We start from the raw sequence: 24,602 nt of genomic DNA, 5'->3' as shown, positions 1-24,602 counted from the left end.
TGAATGTTTTAAATTATAATATATTAATTAATATTACACTAATATTAAAAGGCTATTAAAAAATATTAAAATTAATAAAATAACTAATTGAAAATTATTAACCACAACAATTTATCCATTAATCTTAATTTTCAGCATTTATTATGCTTTTGTTTTAACATATTTAAGTGTTAATATTTGATTTATATCTATATAAAATGTATCAAAAAGGTTTATTATTTTGCTGGTCAAATCCTACGCACTTAACGCTTTCCTTTTTTTTTATCTTTTTACTTAATTTTCTATACTTATCTGTTCCAATTCCATTGGAATTTATAGTATTAAACAGTGATGATACTTATAATTTCGAAGTTATTAATTTTATTAGTAATAATTGCTTAAATAAAACGCACCATGTTGAAAATTATTTTCTGCACTTATTTACATAAATTCACAGCGATTCACAAATTACATTAGATGATCTAGGCTTGTCTTTCTTTTAGAGAAATTTTGGATGGTTTATAAAAAATATGTTATTAAATTTTGAATTTTTAATTTTTATAAATTTGTATCATTTTAGATAATTTATTATAAATAAATTTTAAAAAAACATTGTTTTAATAATTTGATATTTTTTAAAATAAAAATAATGATTTTTCGAAATATTTAAATTCAAAATTTTAAACATATTGCTTAATTTTTTAATAAGAGAGTATTATGAAAACTTTCCATTTTAAATATTAAAAATAAAAAAACTTAAAAATGTTTATTATGAGTATATTATATTATTTCAATAGAATTATATAGTTTGAATTTTTTTACATTATTTATTATTTACGATAAAAATAATTATTATTATACGAATGATGGTTTTGCACAATTAAAATATATTTTTTACAATCATCCAAATTTCCATCGAAAAGAAATACATTTGAGGAAATAGTTGTCGACTTTTTAGCGTTTCAGATTTAAATTTTATATACTTCATAAATAATCCTCAGGTTCAATGCTTTCATCTATATTTTTAAACCCAAAACGGGTACATATATATGTATTTATTTAAAAAAAATACATATATATGTATTTTCACGTAAAATAAATTTTACTTTACTAATGCTTCGTCGACGTTTATATTTTCTATTCGATAAACATAATTCATTACATAAATCCTTTTTACGTATGAAATTATAATTTATTTGTCATTAAGTAAATCCGTCGAAAATATATATATAAAGTTTATTAAATTTATTCAAAAGGTCTTCAAATTTATTATAACTTTTACGTGGAGAAAATGATCCACGATAGTATGAGATGGCAGTTCAATTGTGAATTTGAAAGCCCGCTTAAAAAATCACTAGAAAGCTGTTAATGTAAAAAACAGGCCGGTTTCGTCCAGATACAATCACTTTGCCGTATCAAAAAATAGAATAATCCTTATAAGTATATAGAGCGTACAATAAAGTATGTTGCATTTAGAAAACAATATTTTTATATTAAAAGTAATTTATATTTTTAAATGTTCATTATTATAAAATTATCTAGTTTTTTTTAATATGAAAATTGGCAGTATGCACTATACATATTAAGTACTTTTGATATAAAAAAATTCATATTTATATAAATTCTTGACGCATACACTTAATTTTTGAATATGATTAAAGGATTAAATAAATTTATAGAAAAAAAAAATAGATTATATAGAATAATTAAAAAAATTATTTTCGATATAAATTTGTTTACTAAATGCCCAATACTTTATAATATTCTATATATGTATATTACACAGTAATTCTTTTTCCATACAATCCAAAATTAGTATCAATCCATAATTCTGTTTTTATTTCATATTTATAAGTATATAATTATTTGAATATTTTTCTCTTATTTAATAACGAGTGATTGCCAAATTATATATACCGACATATAGTGTTATCACTCGATTTGGATTGTATAACAAAAAAATTATTTTCTATGTATATACAAATGCATAATATATACGATTGTTATTAACCTCCTTTTGTTTTTTGTTTCAAATAATTATTTTTAAAAACATTTATTTAATCAAAAAATGATTGACATCTCGAAGAAACAAGCAGAAGCACATTACTTATTCTATACGTTTTGATTTAATTGCAAATATTAACGAATAATGATCTTTTGTATTTCATTTAAGAAAAATAATTTTTTTCTTTATCTTATAGAAATTTTTCATTTTTTTTTTTTTGTTATAAATTTCACTTTTTTTGCTTAAATCGTGCAAAAAGAGGTTTCGTTAATAAAAATTTTTTTCTAATGCATAAGAAATGCATATGTTATAAAAAATGCACATATAAAAAACATTGCTGCTTTTTCTATTTCTTTTTTTTAATTTCATTATATAATTTTCGAAAATTCAATTTCATATGCATCGAAAAATGTGTTAGAAAAGTTTTTTTATTTAAAAATATAAATGGAATTAAAGTAGTTCCTTGAAAAATTAGAAAAATATTAACATGCATACAAATTTAAAAAATTATTTTTACTATATTTCAAATATATTCATGCACATTATAAAAGAATGATTTGAAACATTCATAGATTTTTCGATGCACTTAAAACGGAATAGTACGAAACGAAAAAGTTCTTGATCTACGATCGGCCCTAAGTACCCAATTGATAAATTTCAATTATTGATTTCTGGTTCGTTCCGACAGGTGAGTTTATTTGATCGAAAATAAAGAAAATGTCTATACAATGATTATTTAAAAAAAAAATCAGAAAAAAAGTAATTGCTAAGAAATTTGAACAAAACGTAAATAAAACTTTTTTTTTAAAAAATAATTTTTTTTTTTCAATTTGGTATAAGGACAAATTTTTTCTTAAACATTTATTCAATCATTTCGATTCGCTTTGACTTTTTACTAAACTTCATTAAAAAATAATATCGACTTTCTCAGAAATTTTAAATTTATTTTATATTCAATCAATTTTATGTTAATTAATATATTTTTAAAAAATAATTTCTTTTAAACATTTTGATAAACAAAAATAGTTTTAGCTTTTCGAAAATTCTATACTCTTATACTGTTCGGAACGATACCAAAATCATCTATCATTGACTCGATTATTAAAAAATAATTACAAATAACATATATTACGATATTTTTCGCGATAAAAATAAAAACTGCATCAATAATATTAATTAATAATAATTAATAATAATAATATAACTATAATATAATTATAATAGATATTAATGCTGCCTAAATGCGATGTTAATTCATTATCGATTATGCAGCCCCAATAATATATTTCTAGTTTCAATCTTACCCGACAAAATGGTAGCGTTTTCCACAAAAAATGACAAAAATATTAAAACAATAAAGTAATTGAAAGAATGTCTAATATAAAGCGTGTACAGAGTATGGCATTCAAGCATTGTTAACGCGTATTAACTTACATATTTTATAAGCGTATATCTTGGACGCTGAACTTAAAAAAATTTGATACAAATTTACTTGTACAACCTTCTTTTTGCTTATTAATATTAAAAGATCTTAATAAGCTCTTTGTAAAAAATATAAGAGGATTATTTGTTTCAAGCTATCCAAAGAAAATCGTCATTTTTTGCAGATTTCCGAAAAAACGGAAATAAAATACTACTTGGTACGGCCCTGTCGGGTTTTTTATGTACAGAAGAAAGCCGCCGTCCTCATCTAATGGCATCGTTGGGTGCATTGGAATCGACTTCTGAACTCATAGAAACGAGTTCTCCGATTCGAACTCAATTTTGGTCGAAGCGTATCTTGTACACACTTCTTGGACCTGGGTTTATGGATTTCCTGTGTTGTGAGGATTCAATAAGTGCTGTGTTTTCTTGTTCAGTTGACAGTTTCCTCACCATCGATGCTTTCGTCCTGAGTCGTTGAATCATCGCCGGATCCACCGGTTTGAACGGAACCGCGTTTCAGACGCGTCGAACTAAGGCTTATTGGAGGTCCACCTCGTCTATAAAAATATTTTAAATGATTTTTAATTACATATTCCATTATTCAAAAAATCTGATGAAAAATTTCAAAAATATAATAAATAAATAAAATGATATTATTATATTAAAACTTTTAAAATTAAATGTTGCTTTCTATATACAAATGTTTGTTTTTTTATATTTTTCCCCAGTCATTGAAAAAAAAATTATATATTAATCTATAATTAAAATAAAATATTATTAATAAAATATAATAGAATAATAATAATCTGTTATACTTAAAAATGTTCAAACATATATGAATATAAAAAAATATATATATATATAAAATAAAGAAGAATAATTAATTTTTAATTTAAGAACAAAAAAAAAGAAATGAAAACAATTGCAAATATATAAAAATATAATAGAATATTTTGTACATTGCATGTACATCTAATTGTAAGTTATAAATGATATAATTCAAATTATTAAAAATAATTTAATTTATAAACTAACCAAGACTCGAGGAATGCTTGAGACTTGAAGAATTTCCGCTTTTTTCACGTGGGGTATGAACTATTCTTTTTCCCTCGACGCCTGAATATTTTAATATGTATAGTAATTTTTTATTTTCGAACTAATTTTCAATAATATAAGCTAAAGATAAACAATTCAATTTTTTTATTAAATTTAAACTTTTTTTATGATAAATAAATTATATAAAATGTATTTTTTTTATTTCAATATTGAGTAATCCTTTATAATTATTATATGTTTATTTATATTTATTTAAATTCAAAAAAGAAAACGGTTTACTATTTAAAGTATAAAAAGAATGAAATAAAAAAAAAAAATAAATACCTAAAAAAATTGAATGAAATAAAGATTTTTTTAAAATAAATATATATATAAATATATAATATAAATAAAAGTTATTATTACCTTAATTTATTTTTAAGATTTGCAACTTCTCTGGTTAGTTCTTCTTGAGATTCAAGCATATCATCCATTTCTCTTTGCGCTTTCCTTTTCATTGCCTTATGCCTACTAATTTCTTCTTCAGCTTCGTCAAGCTGTCTTTTTAAAGCTTTCATTCTAGCATTAACTTTTTCTGCTTGTTCCTTATATTGATCTGAATTTCTTCTTTCGTCTTCTAACTGTAAACTCAATTCTTTCAATTTTTTTTCCAATTTTCTATTAATCTTTTGTTGTGCAAATCTTTCTTTTGCTTCAGTTTCTAATTGCTCATCAAGATTGTTAATCTTTGATTCCAATTGTTGAATAGTTGCTTTGGTTTTTGCTCTTTGAGCAGTTTCCAATTCTGTAAGTTTCGCTTTCAATTCTTTGTTTTGTCTTTCTAATAACAATTTGTGCGATTCCAATTTTTGTGTAGTTGATCTTTCAGTTGTTAAATCATTTGTTAATTGCTCAATAGTTATTTGAGCTTTTCTAGCTCTATCCATTAGTAATTCAGCATTTGATTGTTCTTCTTCCAATTCTTCTTCCAATGTTGCTATTCTAGCTTCCAATCTACGTTTTTCATCTAACATCAATGTTCCCTTATTAGCATTATTATTGAGTTCCTCTTGTAATTCATCTCTTTCATTTTCAGCAGCTCTTCTAGCTCGTTCACTGCTAGCAAAATCTTCAGTTAATTGCATCAAATCTGCTTCTAGGCTTTTTACTTTTTTCTCAGTTTCTTTAGCACTTGCTGCCAGTTCATCTCTAGCAGCTCTAGCTTCTTCGGTTTCTCTAGTACAATCCTTTATTTGGGCTTGAAGTTTCTTTAATTGTTTCAATGCATCTTCTTTCACTTTATTGTGCATTTCCAATTGTTGTTCAATATCTTTATAATCTGCTTCCATCTTTTTACGTTGTGCGATAGCAGCAGCTTTTTGTTTTCTTTCATCTTCTAATTCTGCTTCAAGATCACGTAATTGCTTTACTAATCCTCTTCGTTTCTCTTCAGCCTGTTCTTCTTTAGCTTGTAAATCTCGTTCGAATTGAGCTCTTAAAGCTTGCATATTTACTTCTAGACGCAATTTTGCATCTTCTGTAAACTGTAATTCATCTTCTAGTTCTTCTACTTGAGAACGTTGTTCCGCTAATTGAGATTCAAGAGCTCGTTTTGCTTTTTCTAATTCATGTACATTTTTGTCTGCTGTTCCTTGATTATTTACAAGTTCATCGAGCTCTGATTGTAAACCACGACGAATTCGTTCAAGTTCTTCAACTTTTTCATTCATTTCATCAAGTTCACGAGTTAAAGATAAGACACGAGTTTCTTTTTCTCGAGCCTCACGTTCGGCAGCATCGCGTTGCTCAGCATATTGTTCGGAGACCGCTTTTTCTTCGGCCAGCACCTTAAAATAATAATAATAAGAGAAAGGAAAATTTTAAAAATTAAAAATTATGCTATCATTACTTTATAAACTTATTTTATCGTTACTTTATAAATTGATAAAATTTTTATTAAAATGAATGTTATAAATGAAATTACATTAACATCTTATGGACTATAACTTATTTTTAATAAAAACAATATTTATAATAAATTTTAATAAATTTATCTTTTTTATGAAAATGATAATTTAAAATTATATATTATTACATATTATTAATACATAATAATCAATTAGTATAAATACAATTTTTAAATAATATAACTAAATATTTGTGTATAAATAATTCCATAAGATATTATATAGATCAAATGATTCAGTGTATATAACTTTTATATGTTATTAAATATCAAATTATCTACATTAAATATTATTAATCATTAATTATAATGATAATTATATGAAAAACTCACAGAAAAATCCTCAAACTATTGTTAATAATTAAAAAGAAGTAATAATTCTATTAATTTCAAATAAAAACAAGAAATAATGATAATTATTTTATTAAAATGAATAAATAATTATCGTTATTAATAAAATAAAATAGTAATATAAATTTATTTATTTTTGTAAACATTTAATCAAAACTAAGCTCAATTGAAATTTATAAAATTAAGAATTATTATATAAAGTTATAATTTATTAATTTCAATAAATGATCAAGACTATATTTACAATTACCTTGTCAAAATTTTTTTGCTTTTTTTCCAATTCCAGCACCTTTGCTCTTTGCGCTTCAAGTTCAATAATACTATCTTCTACTTCTGCTTGAATCTTCTTTTTTGATTTATCTAATTTATCATTAGCAGCTTGCAATTCTTCAACTTGTCTTTGAAGTGCTTCAATATCTTTCATACATCTTTTTCTTGCTTCTTCTAATGCTGCAGCGGCTTCAGCTTCTTCTTCGGCTCTTTTCTTTGCTTCAGCCAACTGAACATTTAAGCCCAGAACCTATTATAAATAAACGGAATCTTTAAATAATTTTATTAAAAATAACTAGATATTAATAACAAAATTATATATATATATATATTTATATATATGTAATAATTATAAATATATATTATAAAGTAAAATGAAAATGAAAATTAATTAATTTTGCCACTTTTAAAAAAATTAGCAACAAATTATACCTGTTTATCTAAAGCTCTCTTTGCTTCTTCTTCTTCTTCCAATTGATCATGTAAACTTTCCTTTTCACTTTCTAATGCTCTCAGTTTTGAACTTAAAGCTAATTTTTGTCTAGTTTCCTCCTCAAGTTGTTGCTGAAGTTCAGTAAATTGAGATTCACAAGTTGCTGAAGCTTTTAAAGCTGCAGAAGCTTTTAATTCTGCTGCTTCCAATTGTTGCATAATACTTTCAGATTCTTGTTGTAATTTTGTTACTCTTTCTACCAATTCTTGCCTATTTCTTTCCACTTCTGCAAGTTTTGCATTTATTTCAGCAAGTTGTTGTTCTGCTTGTTTTCTTCTTCTATCCGACTCTTGTCTACTAGCACTAACAGATCTAAGTTCTGTAGCTAAATCAGCATTCTCTGCCTCTAATGTTGCTTTTGCTTTTTCTAAAACAGTTTTAGTTTTTTTCAATGCATCCATTTGTTCATTTAAAGCAGTTAATTCTTGTGTATGTTTATGACGCATATCTGCTAACGTTGCTTCGTGTATCGATGTTTCTTCTTCTAAATTCTTTTTTAATGTTGCTAATTCTTGTTCTCGTTTGCTTCTTAATTCTTGTTGAGCAGCAGTTGTATCTAAAGAATCTAATAATTCGTTTTTCAATGCTTCCAATTCCTCATTTAAATCTCGTTTTAATTTTTCAGCTTTTCCTCTAGCAATTTTCTCAGCTTCTAAATCTTCTTGAAGTTCAGCTAATTGAGACTCTAATTCACGAAGAGCCTTTTGCGCTTGAGCTTTAGCTGCACCTTCTTCATCCATTTTTGCCATTATTTGATTTAATTCTTCTTCACGTTTACCAAGTTGCAATTGAAATTCTTCTACCTACAAAAAATTTATTAGTATTAAAATAAAATTATTATTATTATTATCGTTGTCGTTCTTATTTTTCATATTATAAATTGTATGAAAATATATTTGTTACTTCATACTAAATTAATTTAAAATTTTTTTTTTGACATAATTTTATTTCCAAAAATAAAAATAAATAATTTTCTTTTGAAAAAAAAAGAAAAAAAATAATTTATAAAAATTATACCTGTGTCTTTCTTTCTGCAAGTTGTTCTTTCAAATCTGATACCTCAGTTTCTATTTTTCTCTTTGATCTATCCACTTCCTGTCTTTGTTGATGATCTTTCAACAACCTTTCTTCAAGATCTGCAATTGTTGCTTCATGTTTTGCTTTTAATTTTGATAAATGTTTTGCTTTTTCTTCTTCTTCAGCAAGTGTCTGAGATAAATCATTTGCCCTTTCTTCAAGAATTTTTTTCTCTTTTAATAATTTTTGATTTGTATCATCAGAAAGTGCAAGATCTTCCTCCAGTTTCTTAATTTTTGCATCACATTGTACTTTTTCTAGCTGTAATTTTTGTCTAGCAGCTTCTTCTTCTTCTAATTGCTCTTCAAGATCACTTATATTTAATTGTAACTTCTTTTTTTCTTGAGCCAAACCAGCACTTCTTTCTTCTTCTTCTTCAATTCTTGTTTCTAAATCATGAAGAATTTCTTCCAGTTCTTGTTTTCTGGCTGCTAATCTTGCTCGCATTTCCTCTGCTTCTGCACATAATTCAACTTCAGCCTGTAATTGTTCTGCTAACATAGTTTTTTCTTCCATAGCTTGTTGATATTTCCGTTCATATTCTTGTGCAGAATGTAATTGTAATTCTAACTTATCTCGTACTTGTTTTAATTCATCTTCTTTTTGAGTTAATTTTTCTTCTTGTTTTGTTACTTCCAAAAGTGGTTTTACTTTAGTATATAAACGCCACCATTGCCAATTTCTAAGTTTTAAATAAGCAGCACAATTTCTCTGAATAATTCTAATAGCATTTAACTGTTGTAAACGTTTTTGATAATTTCTACGAGCAAGGAAACCACGACAGAATGCTTGAAAATTGACAATTATATCAGTAATTTTATAATCACGTTCTTCTTCAAGATGAGCCAAAACTCCAGCACGAAAGAAAATTTTTGATTGACCAACGCGGTAAAGATTAGGGTCAAGTTCAAGAGCTTGAATCTGAAATAAAGATTTTATAAAATTTTTGAATATATGTTTTATACAATAAAAATAATTAAATAGTATGTAAATTACATTTAAAATTATACATAATTAGTTGAAATATAAATTTCAAATCAATATAATCAATATTATGTTATGTTTTTATTAAGAAAATGATTATTTTTTAACATCAAATTTTAATAAGATAATAAATAAGATTACATTTTCTTACCATCTTCTCGCAAGCTTTCTTTCCATCCATAAACCCTTTAGGAATTGCATTCGGTGTTAAAAGTTCGTATCTTTGCCTGAATTCTTGAAATGGTATTCTATTTGGAAATCCTTGTCGACAAATTCGAATTCCTTCTAAAACTCCATTACATCTCAGTTGATCTAATACCAATGGTGCATCAATCTTTCCAGCTTTTTTTTCATGATTGGGTATAATACATCTCACAAAATTGGGATTAGTATTTCTTAGAGTAATCATTAATTTTGCCAATTGTTCTTTATATAATTGAGAAACTGTTCTAAACATGCCTTTTCTTGTTCGTGCACCAAATTGTGTATCTGTCAATGCTTGTTGAGCCATTCCGACAATTTCTGCATCTTTCCAAATATGACAAACGAACGGATCTTGTGAATTTTGTAATAAACTAACAACATTTTCATTCAAAGGATCCATATTCTTCATTAACCATTTAGCTGCTGAATAATCAACCTTTCCAGCATAATGTATAATAGCAAAATCTGCAACACCTCTGAAATCTGTTTTCATAAATTTTGGATGCACGCTATGAGCACCTACTAATTTTTCAACAAATGTTTTATCTGTTGCTTTGGGAAACCAACATTCTTCATCCAACAATGCCATAATACCTATTATAAAATAAAATTTTCTTATTTAATAATTGAATTTATTATAACAAAAGTAAAAAAAATATATTAATAAAAAAAAGTTTAAATTTAATTAAATAAATTTTTAAACATACCCATTGGTTTATCAATCAAATCGATAGTTGGTTGCAAATCTAATCCAAAATCAATGAACTTCCATTCAATTCCTTCTCTTTGATATTCTTCTTGTTCCAAAATGAACATGGTATGATTGAATAATTGTTGTAATTTTTCATTAGTATAATTAATACACAATTGTTCAAAACTGTTTAATTCAAATATTTCAAAACCGGCCATATCTAAGATACCGATAAAACTTGCTCCTTGTCTTTTCGTTCGATCCAACGATCTATTGATCCTGTTCACAAGCCATCTAAACATTCTTTCATAGCAAGCTTTTGAAATTGCTTCTACTGCAAATTCAACTTGCTCTTTTGTTTGTGCTTTTGTTACAAAATCTCTACCGACTTTAATTCTTGGTTTTAAGAATGCTTTCGTCATTTCCGTCACGCTCAAACCTAACAAATGAGAAATTTTTTGAGCAACGGTATTATCCGGTAACGTAGCTTGGTCCGAGTTTCTTTCTTGACGGAATTGCATGGAACCGAAAAGCATCACCGCAGATACAATACGAAAAATTGAAGAAAAGTCTTCATTTGTCATGCCCATGATATGCATAGATTTTACGGTTGAGAAGAATTCAGCTGAATCGTCTACTCCTGGAACTGGTAATGCGCCATTGGACAAGAATGGATAGTGTTTTGGATCTTCCAAGATAAACTCCTCTGAAATTTCATAAATATTATTTTATATTTTTTTTTCTTTTTTTTAAAGAAATTAAAAAAATAATTTTAAGATATAAAAAAAAAGGATCAATTATTATTTATGATTAATTTAATATAATAATGAAATATAAAATATTTTTGAGAAATATGTATTTTTTTTCATTTTGATTTTTTCTTTCTTTAAAAACAAATATTAAAAGGAATTTGTTCGATAGTTATGTAATTAAATTATTATAATTATTTATATTAAAAATTACTAATTATATAAATATTAAAAATTTTGCGAATAAAGTAATTGACCTATTCATAACAATAATTCATTCTTATTAAACAATGTTTAAAAATGATAGGTCACACATTCCGCATTTAATAATTGAATTTCAAGTCAGGTAGTACAGCTGAGTCATCTATGAAGAAGGTTGTTTTAAGTAGTTCGTATCCTGAAAGAATAGGCTTAATCGTTTAAATCATTTAAGAATAGTATTTCGAATACGGATCAAAATAAAATATCTCTAACAAATACAACGCATAATGGGCGGAAACGTTCGGTGTCTCGAAGCGGGAATATCGATTCACTTCGTTCCGAATAGTAATAAACAGTCCCATGGGCTTGGTCTAAGCGAGTAGAGAACATTTATGTAACGCAAATGATGAACTGATAATACATATGCATTAATGATTTTGTTTGTAATGAAACAAGTCTTATATTTTTGAACCGATATAATTTCAAAACGTTTATCAGAATTTGTCTTAAAAATTGTTCGAAACAAGTTTATTCAAATATCACGCACGCTTACCAACATATTGAAATAAAAGAACCAACTTACTCTTTTGTTCAGGTGAGGCACCAGCTAGAAGTTGATAAAATATATGGAAAGTTCTTTCATCTTTTGCTTGTCGAATTGCTCTTGATTTTTCCAGAAGATACGTTTCTATGTTTGCACCAGCAATGTAACCGGAAGCATCGAAGTTTATTCGTATAAATTTACCCTGTATCAAATAAATATTCGATTATAATTAAAATTATTATTATTTATTTTCATAAAGACAAATTTTTTCAATTTTTTTAAAGAATTTTTTATAATATAAAAATACAAATTTTTTATATTGTTTATTTATGCAACTACACGATATAATTATAATTAATTACACGAATTAAATATCTCAAAGAAGAACTCAAAGAAAATTATGAAATCGATTAACTAAGATAATCTTTGAAAAAAAATAATATAATATTTAAAAAGAATAAATTTTGTAAAACTTACAAATCGGGATGAGTTGTCATTTTTCACTGTTTTTGCATTCCCAAAAGCTTCTAAAATCGGATTTGCTTGTAAAAGTTGTTGTTCCAATTCACCCTATCACCATAAAAATTAATTATATTAATTAAAATAAAATACTTTTATTTGTTTCACAACATGAAATATAATTACTTTTTTAAATAAAAATTATATTTTATAATTCGATGTCAAATATATTTCAATTTCAGAGAAATGAATTAATTGTAATAATAAATATGTCTCATTTTTAAAATTATTATTAATTGATATTTATAAAAATAAAAATATATATTTTATATAGTTTTACAATATGAATATTGAAAAATTATAAACGATATATTCATAAATTTACTACACAGATGATAAATATTATTTCTAAATTTTTTAATTGATATATAATTAAAAAAAAAATTTATAACATACATGCAATAAAATAAATAAAGCTGCGACGAATAAAAAATAGAAGCAACAATATACATAAAATTTAATACGAATTACACTGTAAACAATTGTTTTCAGAAAACGATTCTGATATTGTTCATAATTATTAACTTACAATTTATTCAATCAAGACAAAAGAAATTGTCACGATTATTATGAAATAATTAACGCAAAAATAAGCAATTTATAAGCTCAATGTTAATTCTAAAGAATACTATCTATATCATATTATATTACTTTCTATCTTAAATTCTATAATCTTCAAATTTAAAAAATTATCCTTAAAGTGAATAAATTAATCATAATTTGTTTTTTCAAACAAATTGCCAGATATATAAAATATATTATTACAAAGAAAAGGAAAAAATTATTCTACTTAAAATTTTATGCGATTAAGCACAAAGTAAAATAAATAAGTAAGAAGCATATATATATATATATAAAACACTCACACATACACATTTAAACATACGACATAGAGAATATAATAATAAATAATTTAATTAGTTGACTCTCACGTTAATTACCGCAAATTTATCCGAAATATTTCCGGAACCCTAAATCCAGTGAGCAGCGTTAAAAAAAAAAAAATAAAGAAAAATATGTTAGAATTGAGAAATTTATTCTCCTCTTCAATCGATTACTAAAGTTATTATTATTAGTTGAAAACGACATATTCAAAACCAATAATATTCGATTAATATCCATTTTATTAGTACGCAAAATAAAACTTAAGAGGAAAAGGAAAGGAGAAGGCGAAGAAAAGGACGGGAAGGGAAGTATAAAGCTAGATTAATTTCTTGTTAAAACAAGAAAAGTTAAAATAAACGATCGATTTAAAATCATTAAAAAAAAAAAAAAAAAAAAAAAAATTATTAAAAATATCCATCAAATGATACGAATTAATATATTTTTACGTGCATTTATATTTAAATATAAGAAGTTAACCTCTAAAATCTTGGAATACAAATATAGTTAGTAAATCAAAGCTTGAAAAAAATATGACATAAAACAAAAAGAAAAAAAAAAAAAAAAAAAAAAATAAAAATAAAAAGAAACGTAAGAGACATAAAGAAGGCAGATAGCGCATATATATCGCGTGAGCGGAATGTTGATCATTTTGTTGTTGACTTACTATGATTAATGCCGGACTTGGTGTCTAGGTATGTTGTGGCCGCCGAAAGTCAGCACCGGGAATGAAAGAATTTATAAAATTAAATTCACGAGCCTTAGAGTTCACGAGTCTTAATTTTCATTCGAAGTTTTGAAAAGTTCAAACAACTGAAACACCAGCAAATATCCAGAATGTTTGTTGCTCGGAGTGAATCAATAAAAATCCGAATAAATCTTTAAATAGATATTTATTCATTATGCAAAAAAAAAAAAAATTATATCTTCACCTATAATCAATTACTCGATATGTTTCGAATCTGATTGATCATATCGATATTTTTTCTTCAATATTTAATATATATTTAAAGAAACTTACAAATTACGTATATATATATATAAAAATCAATTATTATTTTAAAGATTATTTATATTAAATAATCATGTTTAATTTCTGGCATATCACGGATCGCAAAATCTCTCCTCTCGATGATTTTGCAATTTATACAATTCATGCGATTGTGTTAATATCGAATTATGAAACACACGAAAAGGGAACGACGGTAATTTTTTCCTATATAAGAACACAAGTTTCGAAGCATACGGTGACTCAGAATAGTCCGACGAGAATGACTCAAAGCCGAGTTAGGCCGATAAGTGGATCGTTTCACTGAAAAAGGAAAGATCCTTCGAGAGCCAGTGATCTACGATGGCCTATCATTATCTATCGCGATCGCAGAACAGTCGTCTAGTATTCGATGATCGACTTCGTAAACGATTCACGTAATTCTTACACAATCGATGTGCAACGTACGTAATTTACTTATATCGTTCGATTCGATATATCGTTTTATTTCTTTCTTTCTTTTTTTTTTTTTTCATCATCCAGTAATTAATATTAAAATATCAAATACTTTTCTTATCTTTCACAATTATAATTAATCGATCTTTTAATAAAAATAACTTTAAATTTCAATTTCAAGGCGTTTTATTAACAGTATCTCTTGAATATCGCACAACAGCGGTTTTTTTGATATATTTCAAAAAATGTATTATAATTTATCTTATTCGTGTTCAAATTTTATCTTAACCGCGGAAACTGAGACTGAATTTCCGTCCTTTGTTATCTTACAATGTAAATATGTACTTTACATTTTTTCAAACTATTATAATTGTGTTGGTTATTTTGAAATTAAAAAATTGTATATTAAAAAAATTGATTATTAAAAAATAAATTTGAAAAAATCTAATTTAAAAAAAGATGATATGATATTAATTGATATAATTTTTGTTTCAGTTGCTTTTAACATTTAATTGATTCAGTACATTCTAAATTTTTTATCCGTATTATATAATTTTATTCTACTGTTTTTTTTTTTTAACTTATATTTTTGTTCACATTTGTATAAAATTTACGAAGCATCATGCACGGAAAGAGAAAAGAAAGATTATGTACAGAAATTTTCATGCACTGAAAATTAAATTTACAATAGTCTTAATTAGTAATTAAAACGAAACGATTCTTTTTGAATTTGAATTCTTTCGAAGAATATTGGAAGATATGAATTACTTTTTATAATAAACGCATCAAATTTTACTTCATCGACTATACATGTGCTATAATACAATATTTAAATTAAGAAAATATAAAAGTAAAATTAATACTATAATATTAGGAAGAAAATTAGGAAGAAACATTATAAAAAAAATACATATATATATATAGATTACTTGTTTGTAAATAAAATATTTAATATAGAAAAAAAAAACCATCGATAGAAAGAAATTAAATATAATTTTACATCTTATATATATTTAATCATTTTAAAATGAATAGTTGGCATGAAATGAATTCTACATTTCTATTAAAAATATCTAAATTAAGAGAATGGAGAATATGAAGAATATCTGCAATATATATACTTCCATAATTCTTTCACACTCAATAACGAAAATTATAATTGTAAGAATCTATCATACGTATCCTAATATGTTAAAATAATTATAATAAAAATAATAAATCAGTGCAAAGTAGAAAAAAATAATATATATTATCAACAATTCTATTCTACTAAATTTCTATAAAATTCTGTACAGAAATAATAAAATAAACTACTATTGTTTTTTTTTTTTTATTTTGTTATATACTAAATGCTATACAATTTACGATCCTTATCGAATCCTAAATCTAAAATATTTAATCAATTAACTTACCGCATTCGATTTCGGTTTTGAGGCAGCAACATACGCCAAGTATTGAATTACTTTCTTCGTGTTTTCAGTTTTACCAGCGCCGGATTCACCGGTGCATAAAATTGACTGGTCCTCACGATCTGTATGTAAACAAATAAATACAATACACACACGAGCAATAGCTATACTTTGAAAAGCATATCCGTACTTTCACCGATTAAATTGAAATTTGAATACGATACGTTACAAGTATATTGATAAAATATTTTTCATTATTAATTTTATATATATTCACGTACAGTTTCCGTTTTTCATTTTGATAATAATAAATCAATAACGAGTCAAAAAAAATACTAAGATTCGGAGAAGATTACGAAATAAAATTGTAAAATTGACCAAAGACGATGTATCAACGGTTACAAAATATCTTGATAACCCTTAATGACTCAAGAAATTAGCGAACGACAAATAGAAAGACTAATTACCTTGAAGCATAGAACGGTATGCAGTGTCCGTAATGGCAAAAACATGGGGTGGAACTTCGTGTCTCTTAATACCCTTATACCTCTCCATTATCTTTTCCGTGTAAATTGGCAGCCTCTTGTATGGATTTACCACCACGCAGAATAGTCCTGAGTATGTCTGCAATCATACCAACGAACCGATGTGAATGGCCGAGCGAATAATAGAAGAAAAATTTCCTCCATTACGCTGATTTTTTTTTTCCCTTCGAGTATCTCGTCAATACAGATAAAATGATATTTTGAATCTAAAAGTTACCTATGTAAACGCGTTTTTACGAATTAAATAAAATTCCAATCGTAAAAATTCTTTCATAAATAAGAAATGAAAATAATAATGTTTATTTGATAATATTGTAAAATACAATCTCAAATAGGTGACAGGTTAGAAATATATTAATAAAATGTTTTTCATTAATTTAATTTTATATTCGTGTATAGTTTCACAGTCCAATTTTCATTTTATAAACGTAATATTTATTATTAAATAAATTTCTTGTTCTCTAAAAAAAATATATATTTCTGACTCATACCATATGTGCATCTATAATCCCAACCAAGTAATATGTCTCTTGCATTTTTCGCATAACGAGTTCAAGGTTAACAAGATATCCATATGTAAATTATCGCCAAAAAAAAAAAAAAAAAAAGAGAATATCATGAAATTAAAATAATATTTTTTTTCTTCGACCGTTCCTGATATTTTATTTTCCCGAGGTTTCGAATATATTCGAGGTATAAATAAAGTATTTTTCTTTTATGTCGTTCAACATCGTGACAACATTCTCCTCCTCCGCACAAGAATTTCTCTCATGCTTTTTAGAGGACAATGTACAACCGTTACTGATATGGAAAGCAGTCAGAGCGAGCTCCTATCGACTTTTGACTTGCTCGTTTAATATGTATTGAAAGGAATAAACGAGATAAACAAAATAAAAATCGAGAAATCGAGGAATAGAATGATATATAAAAGAAAGAGAGGCAAGTTCAACCATGATGGTTGATCGCGTTAAAATTTATTTGGTCGTTATCAATTATTATTGATACGATACAAAAACAATATATGCCAAGAAAATTATAATAGATTTTAAATAATGGTATCGATAATCGCATTGGAAAAAACGGTTTAACATAAAAAATTAAAAATACAAAAGAATTTAAATCAAATAACCGAATGATATTAACATATCATCGAATAAATCTAATTTTGATAAAAATATGAGTTTTTTTCCCCTTCCCCCCTCTTAAACGTTAACTTACGACGCATAAATAATTCACGTGTGAGGCACTTATATACAAGTTGCGTATGCAATATATATTCGAAGCAATTTGCTACGCACTTTAATCATCAATAACCCTATAAATTGATAAACGACTATGCAGATAAACATGAACAACAACAAAGAAGATCGTTTTACTTTTTTTTTTTTTTTCTTTAATTTAAAAATTACGTTTTAAAATTTTTAGAAAGATAGATACGACGAAACGTGGCTCGAATAATAATAATAATCGAAATCAATAAAATTATTGTACCGTAGGATGGAAGTTTTGGTAATAGCTTTCTTTTTCATTTTAATGAATAATTTAACGACTCAAACGGAAAGCCTGAGGTATGCGTCACCATTCGGGAAAGATGAGCAAGCGGGATCGGTTTACACTTTACACAAGTCCATACTGGTGTGTGTAACCACGAAAAAATGTCAAATAGGAAACGATCGAGAACATTTTCGTTGCCTCCTCTTGGAAATTTTAACTTTCCACGTTTTTTCTCCGATTAATCTTTATATTATTTTTTACCATGATATAAAATAAAGTGAAAAGATAGATTTGGGAGAAACATTATATATTAATATATAACAACAATATTCGTTTCACGATAATAATTGTACCGGTAGTCGTTCGATAAGAGGTTAAATAACTTTGCTCTGTTTCAGAACAATTGATAAGAGGATGGCGGTGGATTTGCGGTACATTCGTTGAAATAATGAAATGGTGACCTAATAATCGATACAAACTATCTTATTGTTATGCGTTCAGTCATACGAATCCAAAATTATGTAATTTGCAATATATTATATATTTGTGTATTTTTAAGAATTCAAATATGTTAAATTCAAAACATATTTTTGAACGAAATTCTAAAAATATACAAGATATTATATTGGATGTATTATTATTTCGAAATATTTTTTTATGCAAATATATACCTCTTGCGATAATTTTTTACAACAAAGAATCCATTATTTTGTTTCCAACAATCTCATAATTTAAAAATTATATTTATACTATTATAACGATCGATAAGTTCAAGTTGAAAGAAAAATCATTCATTATCTCGTCTATTTTTTTCTCCAAGACGGATAAATGTAATCGAGATTGAACAAAATCTCAATGCAAAGTAAAGATCCACGGTTATTTTGTTCTCTTTTTTTTCTTTTTTTTTAAACAGAACTCTCTCCTCGAAGGTCTCCAAAACCGGTCTCTGAGAGTGTCGTGTCGTCGACCTGCCTAACATTCTTGGTTATAGCTCACTAACAACCACTGACTTTAACTCCCTCTAAAGGAAAATTGCATCTCTTTCTCGACTTGGTGACGCAGGAAAAAAGGTAATGTCACTTTCAACGTTAATTCGTTAAAAAATAAAACGCTGATCTCTTATCTATCAACGCAGCATAAGCGCCAGCGCATTACAATCACGTTACTTTAATTTCCTTTATTTTTATTATTATTATTAATATTTATAATCATCGAAAAAAAATTTATTTTAAATCTTATTCATCCTGAGAACGACAGAAAAGTTTATGTTAATTCCATGTATTTTTTTTCCATATAATTAATAATTATCGAGTTATTATTAAAATAACTTGATGCAGAAATCTTTAGTAATTGAAGCATATTCAATGCGCTGTTTTTCTGCACAATTTATCACGGGTTTTAAAATGCATCATGATACAATACTATTATATATATACACACAAAATATATACTGAAAAAAAAATAAAAGTATTTATTACATTTTATAATAATTTCGTATAATGCCACAGAAATTTAAAATAACTAATAAGTAAGGTTAAGAAGTTTCGATTTTCAATATATTTCGAATTAAGTAGACGCGAAGCGTTCTTTTTTCCAGACTTTCTGGCTCATAATTGCGCAGAGAAGAAAGTAAAAGAGAGGAGGGAAATGAAAGAAAACTACTCACAGAGAAGGAAAGAAAAATAAGGAGGAGTGGGGTGATGAAAGAAGGAGGAGAAGGAAGAGAGAAGGAAGAGAGGAAGACAAGGATATACGATGAAGCGACATGTTCGATTTATCCCGGAATCTGTGCGGTTTCATCAGAGTTTCTTTCTTAAGAAGACCGAAACTGCGTCTTGACTATAAAAGGCACGAAATCTTTAACGAAACTTGACTCTTTCTCTTTTCCTCTTCGACTCGTCACCGGTACGTTACATCGCTACGTTTACGGTACCGCGAGGAAGCAGGTTAAGGACACTCGTCCTTATAAGGACTCCTCCCTGATCGTTCTCTTTCTCTTTTCTCTTCTCCTCTAAATTCGACAGAGAGAAGAAAAACACCAATGTTTTTCGCTCGAACCTCCGATAAACACTTTTTACTGACGTAATTCGTTTTATAATTCTCGTTGTGGAAATGAGAAGTTAACGAAGCAATGTTAAAATTTAATATACAAATTGTAAAGCACACATGACACGAGAAATATTTCTGAACGCTTTGTGACAGTTTTCAATTTAACAAAAATTATTCGGAAAAAGAAATAACGATTCTCTTTAAGTTTTACGATAAATCGATATTGATTTTTTATTAATATTCGGATGGACGAATAAAATTGATCGTTTTAATATTAATCGATTACGATTATGATCGATTATGCGTTTAAAGATTTGGATGATTTTTGGAACGTTGTTCGGAATGTGATATATACCGCGGATTGAAAGAAGAAAAATCAGCACGTACGAGGTACATGCATGACGTCATTCCCTCGTGTCCTAGAATGCTTGCCATACGTAAGCAGATATTTCTATATCGTAAGGCCCAATAAAAACCACAGTTCTTTTAATTAATATCGATCGATAAAACTCTGCATGATCTTCAGATGCGATTTCAGCTAGACTATTTATCAAATTACCAACAAAGAAAGTATTCAGATAAAAAATGTCTAACTTTGATAGTTTTTTTTTTAAATAGGAAATCGAATTCATCTATATCGTGGAAGAGGCTAATTTTTAAAATTCAATAATCAAATTGATAATTATGAAGACTATCAATTCTTTTCTTTGTCCTAATTGCGCAATTGCCGATATTATGAATAAAAAAAAAAATAATAATAATAATAACTGACATTGCATTTTAATACGTAAAAATATCGGTATCTGATAATCAAAAGATAATATCAACAATTAAAATTTTTCAAATATTAATTTTATGTATCTTAGTTAATTCTTGATTACACGGTAAAATTTTTGAATTGAAATATAACCTTCGAAGAATGCTAAAAGCTACGGTGAGTCAATGCTACGTGGAAATAAGGTATGGCTGTTATCAGTCCTTGATAACAGTGAACCACGATTGAACCATCTATTAACATTGAAGTTTCTTCTTGAATGTTTCAACTCTATGTTTCCATTTATTATTATTTATCTTATTTTGCTACTTATTTTTTTGCTTGTGTTTACAATAATACAAAAGCGAATGAAACGTAAAACATACGAGGTGAATCACCTAAGATTGGAATCTGAGATATTATTCAAACAGTTCATTATACGGAAAAATGTTTTAGACAAAAATTAAATAATTTCAGAAGAAATATAAATTGATAAATTTTATATAATTAAATCTTTATTTTTATTTGAATGTTATTTGAAGCTGTATTATATTTATTTTAAATGACATGTGCTCACATTTTTTCTTTTTCAGAAAACCATATTTCCAAGCTTATGAATTAAATTTGTTTGGCCCATTTCGTGTATGATTATAATAATTTTAATTCATTTATTTCATAAAATAATTTTTCTAAAAAAGAAGAAAAAATTTAACGATATATTTTATATATATATATATTATAAAAATATAATATATTGTGCAATTAAGTTTTTATATACAATTCTAAATCAATCAATAGAAAAAACAAAATTAACAATACAAATATTCTTCTTGAAAATATTTAATTTTTGTATAAAAAATACATTTTCCATTCATTTGGACAATATGGATCCCAATCTTAGGTGACACCCTGTATATGGAATTATCTTTCTTTCTATGTATATATTAATAACTTGATACTCTGACAAGTAGAATGTTGTCGTTGGAATATTATTCCTTCATAGTGGTTCAATGAACAACAATCGTATATATAGAAATTTAGTATACAAAACAAAAAATTACTCTTCAAATTTATATATACAAATTTATATATATAATTTTAATCATAAATTTTATTACGAAATAATAATATTTTATTAAATATATTAACATTTCAAAATTAATTTTTGAATAAATTATTTCTTATTTACTTTTTTTATATTTTTATTTATTTCTATAAAAAAATTTAATCACGCATTTTTGTTTTCTTTCGACTATTTTTTCAATAAAGTTCATTCACTTGAAAAGCAAGTTACGCAATCATTTATACAACCGAAAATATTTTACTTTATTAATTATTTACGAATAAAAAAAAAAGATATTTAAATCTCTTTGATTAAATTAATTATCAATATATATATATATATGTATATATATATAATTAATTTTTATGATAACATATATATATTATGTATTTTTTTTTAATTATTTGTTAAATAACAATTTCAATATAAACATATATACATTATTTTAAAATGAGATATAGTATTTTGTTTATTATTCTTACATCACGAAGTTTGAGAGATAAGTACACGCAGCGCTTCAACCAGAGAAATCACAAAAATAGATAATTTTAATTAGAAACGTACGAGAAAAAGCTCGATCACAACACTGTGAGATAATCAAATTCACTGAGAACATTGGGATAGGTTAGTATCCCTGTTTACAAGTATGTTTAATTTACTTTAAATGTGTGACTTCTAATATATAAAAAAAAAAAAAGATCAAAAGCAATATAAAAATTAAAAATTTGCATGATTTGAAATTAATTTGTGTTTTATAAATATTCATAAATATTATTTATAATAATTAAATTAAATACTAAAATATATAATGAAAAAAAAAATTTAAATAATAAATATTTGATAAAAAAAAATAATATTAAAATAATTTGATGAATATTTAATTATTTCAAATATCATTCAATAATATTTTATAACTTATATCAAAATAAATTTCAATTTCTAATAAATATATTTTACAGAATTATTAGAATAATTCAATACATTGTTTATAAGTAATATAATGTATCAAATAAATTACAATTTTTATCATAACATATATCATGTATAAATAATCATTGAACATTTTTATATTAAGATACTATAATATATATAATTCCTCTTAAATATTATATTTTCTGATAAGTATTTTTTTATCTCTCTATCGATATTCTTTCTATCAATATATATAAATTAATAATAATTTTATCTTGATATCAATATATATTATATATCAATTAAATTTAATTAATAATAATTTTATCTTGATATCAATTTATAAAATTATAATTATCACTATTAATCTAATGGTTGATAAGATATTAAAAAAAAAAAAAACAAATATTAAAAAAAATAAAAGTATATAAAATAAAAAAATTTGCAACATTTAATTTGTAATAAATACTATATAACTAATATATTTTATTATATTTTTTTTTATTATTAAAAAAATATTCAAAATATTCAAAATATTCAAAATTATAATAATTCTTTTTTTAAAACTATTATTGTACAAAAAAGTAAACAAAGATTAAATAACAATGCAAAGAACAAAATTTTATTAAATGCATTTATAAAAACAATTTAAATAAATTGTTTTTTGTTCCTAATAAATATTATATTTTGTATTGTATAATATTATATTAAGATTTAATAGCAAAAAATGAATTTTGTAAATAATTTTATTATTAATTTTATTGCAATTGATCTTAATTTTTTTTGTATTAAAAAAAAGAAACTAATAAAGATATTCAATCTTATTTTTTCGCATCATTTATTTTATTTCTCTCTTGTTTTAGAAAAAATTCAAATTTTTTCTAAAACAATATCTTTAGTTTTCTTTTGACAGTGTTAGTAACGGAAAATGATAAAATCTGTCAAACTCACGTAAATGAGGCCGGAGTAGTATCTGTCTTTGAGGTTATGCAGTACAGAAGCTTCATTTAAACACGTTAATTCAGCCATATCTTCAACTTTATCAAATTTTGGTGGATTCATTTTCTGAATATCATCTTTTGCGACAAGGACCCGTTTTCCAGTTTCGGCAATCTCCACTTCGACTTCATCACCCCGTTCACCCTTTATCCCGGCTGCAACGAAACCCTGAGTTTCGTGAGGTACCCAAACTAATTTTTTCTGTGTCCATTCGGCTTGAGTTGCAGGATCATTAAAATTATTCCTGTCAACTGAAAGGAATCGCAATTCGGGATCTGAATGATCCACCCTCGAGTCAACGTCCGCCATTTTTGTTTTTGAGATCACTAGCTCCTTGAGCCGGCTTCAGGGACGAGCGATTCCAAGGACGATCCTCGACAGACTGACCTCTTCGTAACAAGGACGCACATGTAACTATTCAACACTCGTTTTCGTGTCGTTTTCGAGTGTCTATTGTCTCGTGGTGGTTAAGGTAATCTGAGGCTGGAGAGTTTTGGACGATTCGTACTTCGTTCTCCTTCGAGGTACCGTGTTCTTCTACCACTTTTAACGCTCTCC

The 24,602-nt window shown here is 25.6% G+C and overlaps 1 protein-coding gene and 1 long non-coding RNA gene across 6 annotated transcripts; one reads left to right on the top strand and one right to left on the bottom strand.

The window, feature by feature from the left end:
* Positions 1-110: 110 nt before the first annotated feature.
* On the bottom strand, positions 111-24,588 carry LOC107999997 (myosin heavy chain, non-muscle). Of its 5 annotated transcripts, XR_009831028.1 has the most exons (15): positions 23,997-24,588; positions 16,696-16,852; positions 16,232-16,350; positions 14,043-14,066; positions 12,452-12,544; positions 12,014-12,176; positions 10,497-11,186; positions 9,737-10,383; positions 8,542-9,522; positions 7,464-8,327; positions 7,012-7,281; positions 4,871-6,291; positions 4,445-4,525; positions 3,860-3,966; positions 111-3,800 (listed from the first exon to the last, which is right to left on the bottom strand). XR_009831028.1 is itself a non-coding variant. In XM_028667769.2 (14 exons), exons 1-14 carry the CDS (start codon positions 24,351-24,353, stop codon positions 3,790-3,792), a joined length of 5,904 nt encoding a protein of 1,967 aa, XP_028523570.1. In that variant the 5' UTR covers positions 24,354-24,588; the 3' UTR covers positions 111-3,789. The 5 variants fall into 5 exon arrangements, 4 of the variants coding, with proteins under 4 accessions (XP_028523570.1, XP_016915596.1, XP_016915597.1 ...); XM_028667769.2 differs by lacking the exon at positions 4,445-4,525; XM_028667770.2 differs by lacking the exon at positions 111-3,800 and having other exon boundaries at positions 3,815-3,966.
* LOC133666635 (uncharacterized) lies at positions 19,122-21,161 on the top strand. The gene is made up of 2 exons (XR_009831036.1): positions 19,122-19,337; positions 19,865-21,161. It is a non-coding gene; the product is annotated as an uncharacterized LOC133666635 (long non-coding RNA).
* Positions 24,589-24,602: the final 14 nt, after the last annotated feature.

Source organism: Apis cerana, linkage group LG8 (assembly GCF_029169275.1).
Source record: "Apis cerana isolate GH-2021 linkage group LG8, AcerK_1.0, whole genome shotgun sequence".
NCBI lineage: Eukaryota > Metazoa > Arthropoda > Insecta > Hymenoptera > Apidae > Apis > Apis cerana.
Note: the sequence above shows the minus strand (reverse complement) of the source record. Positions and strands in the feature narration are given on the sequence as shown.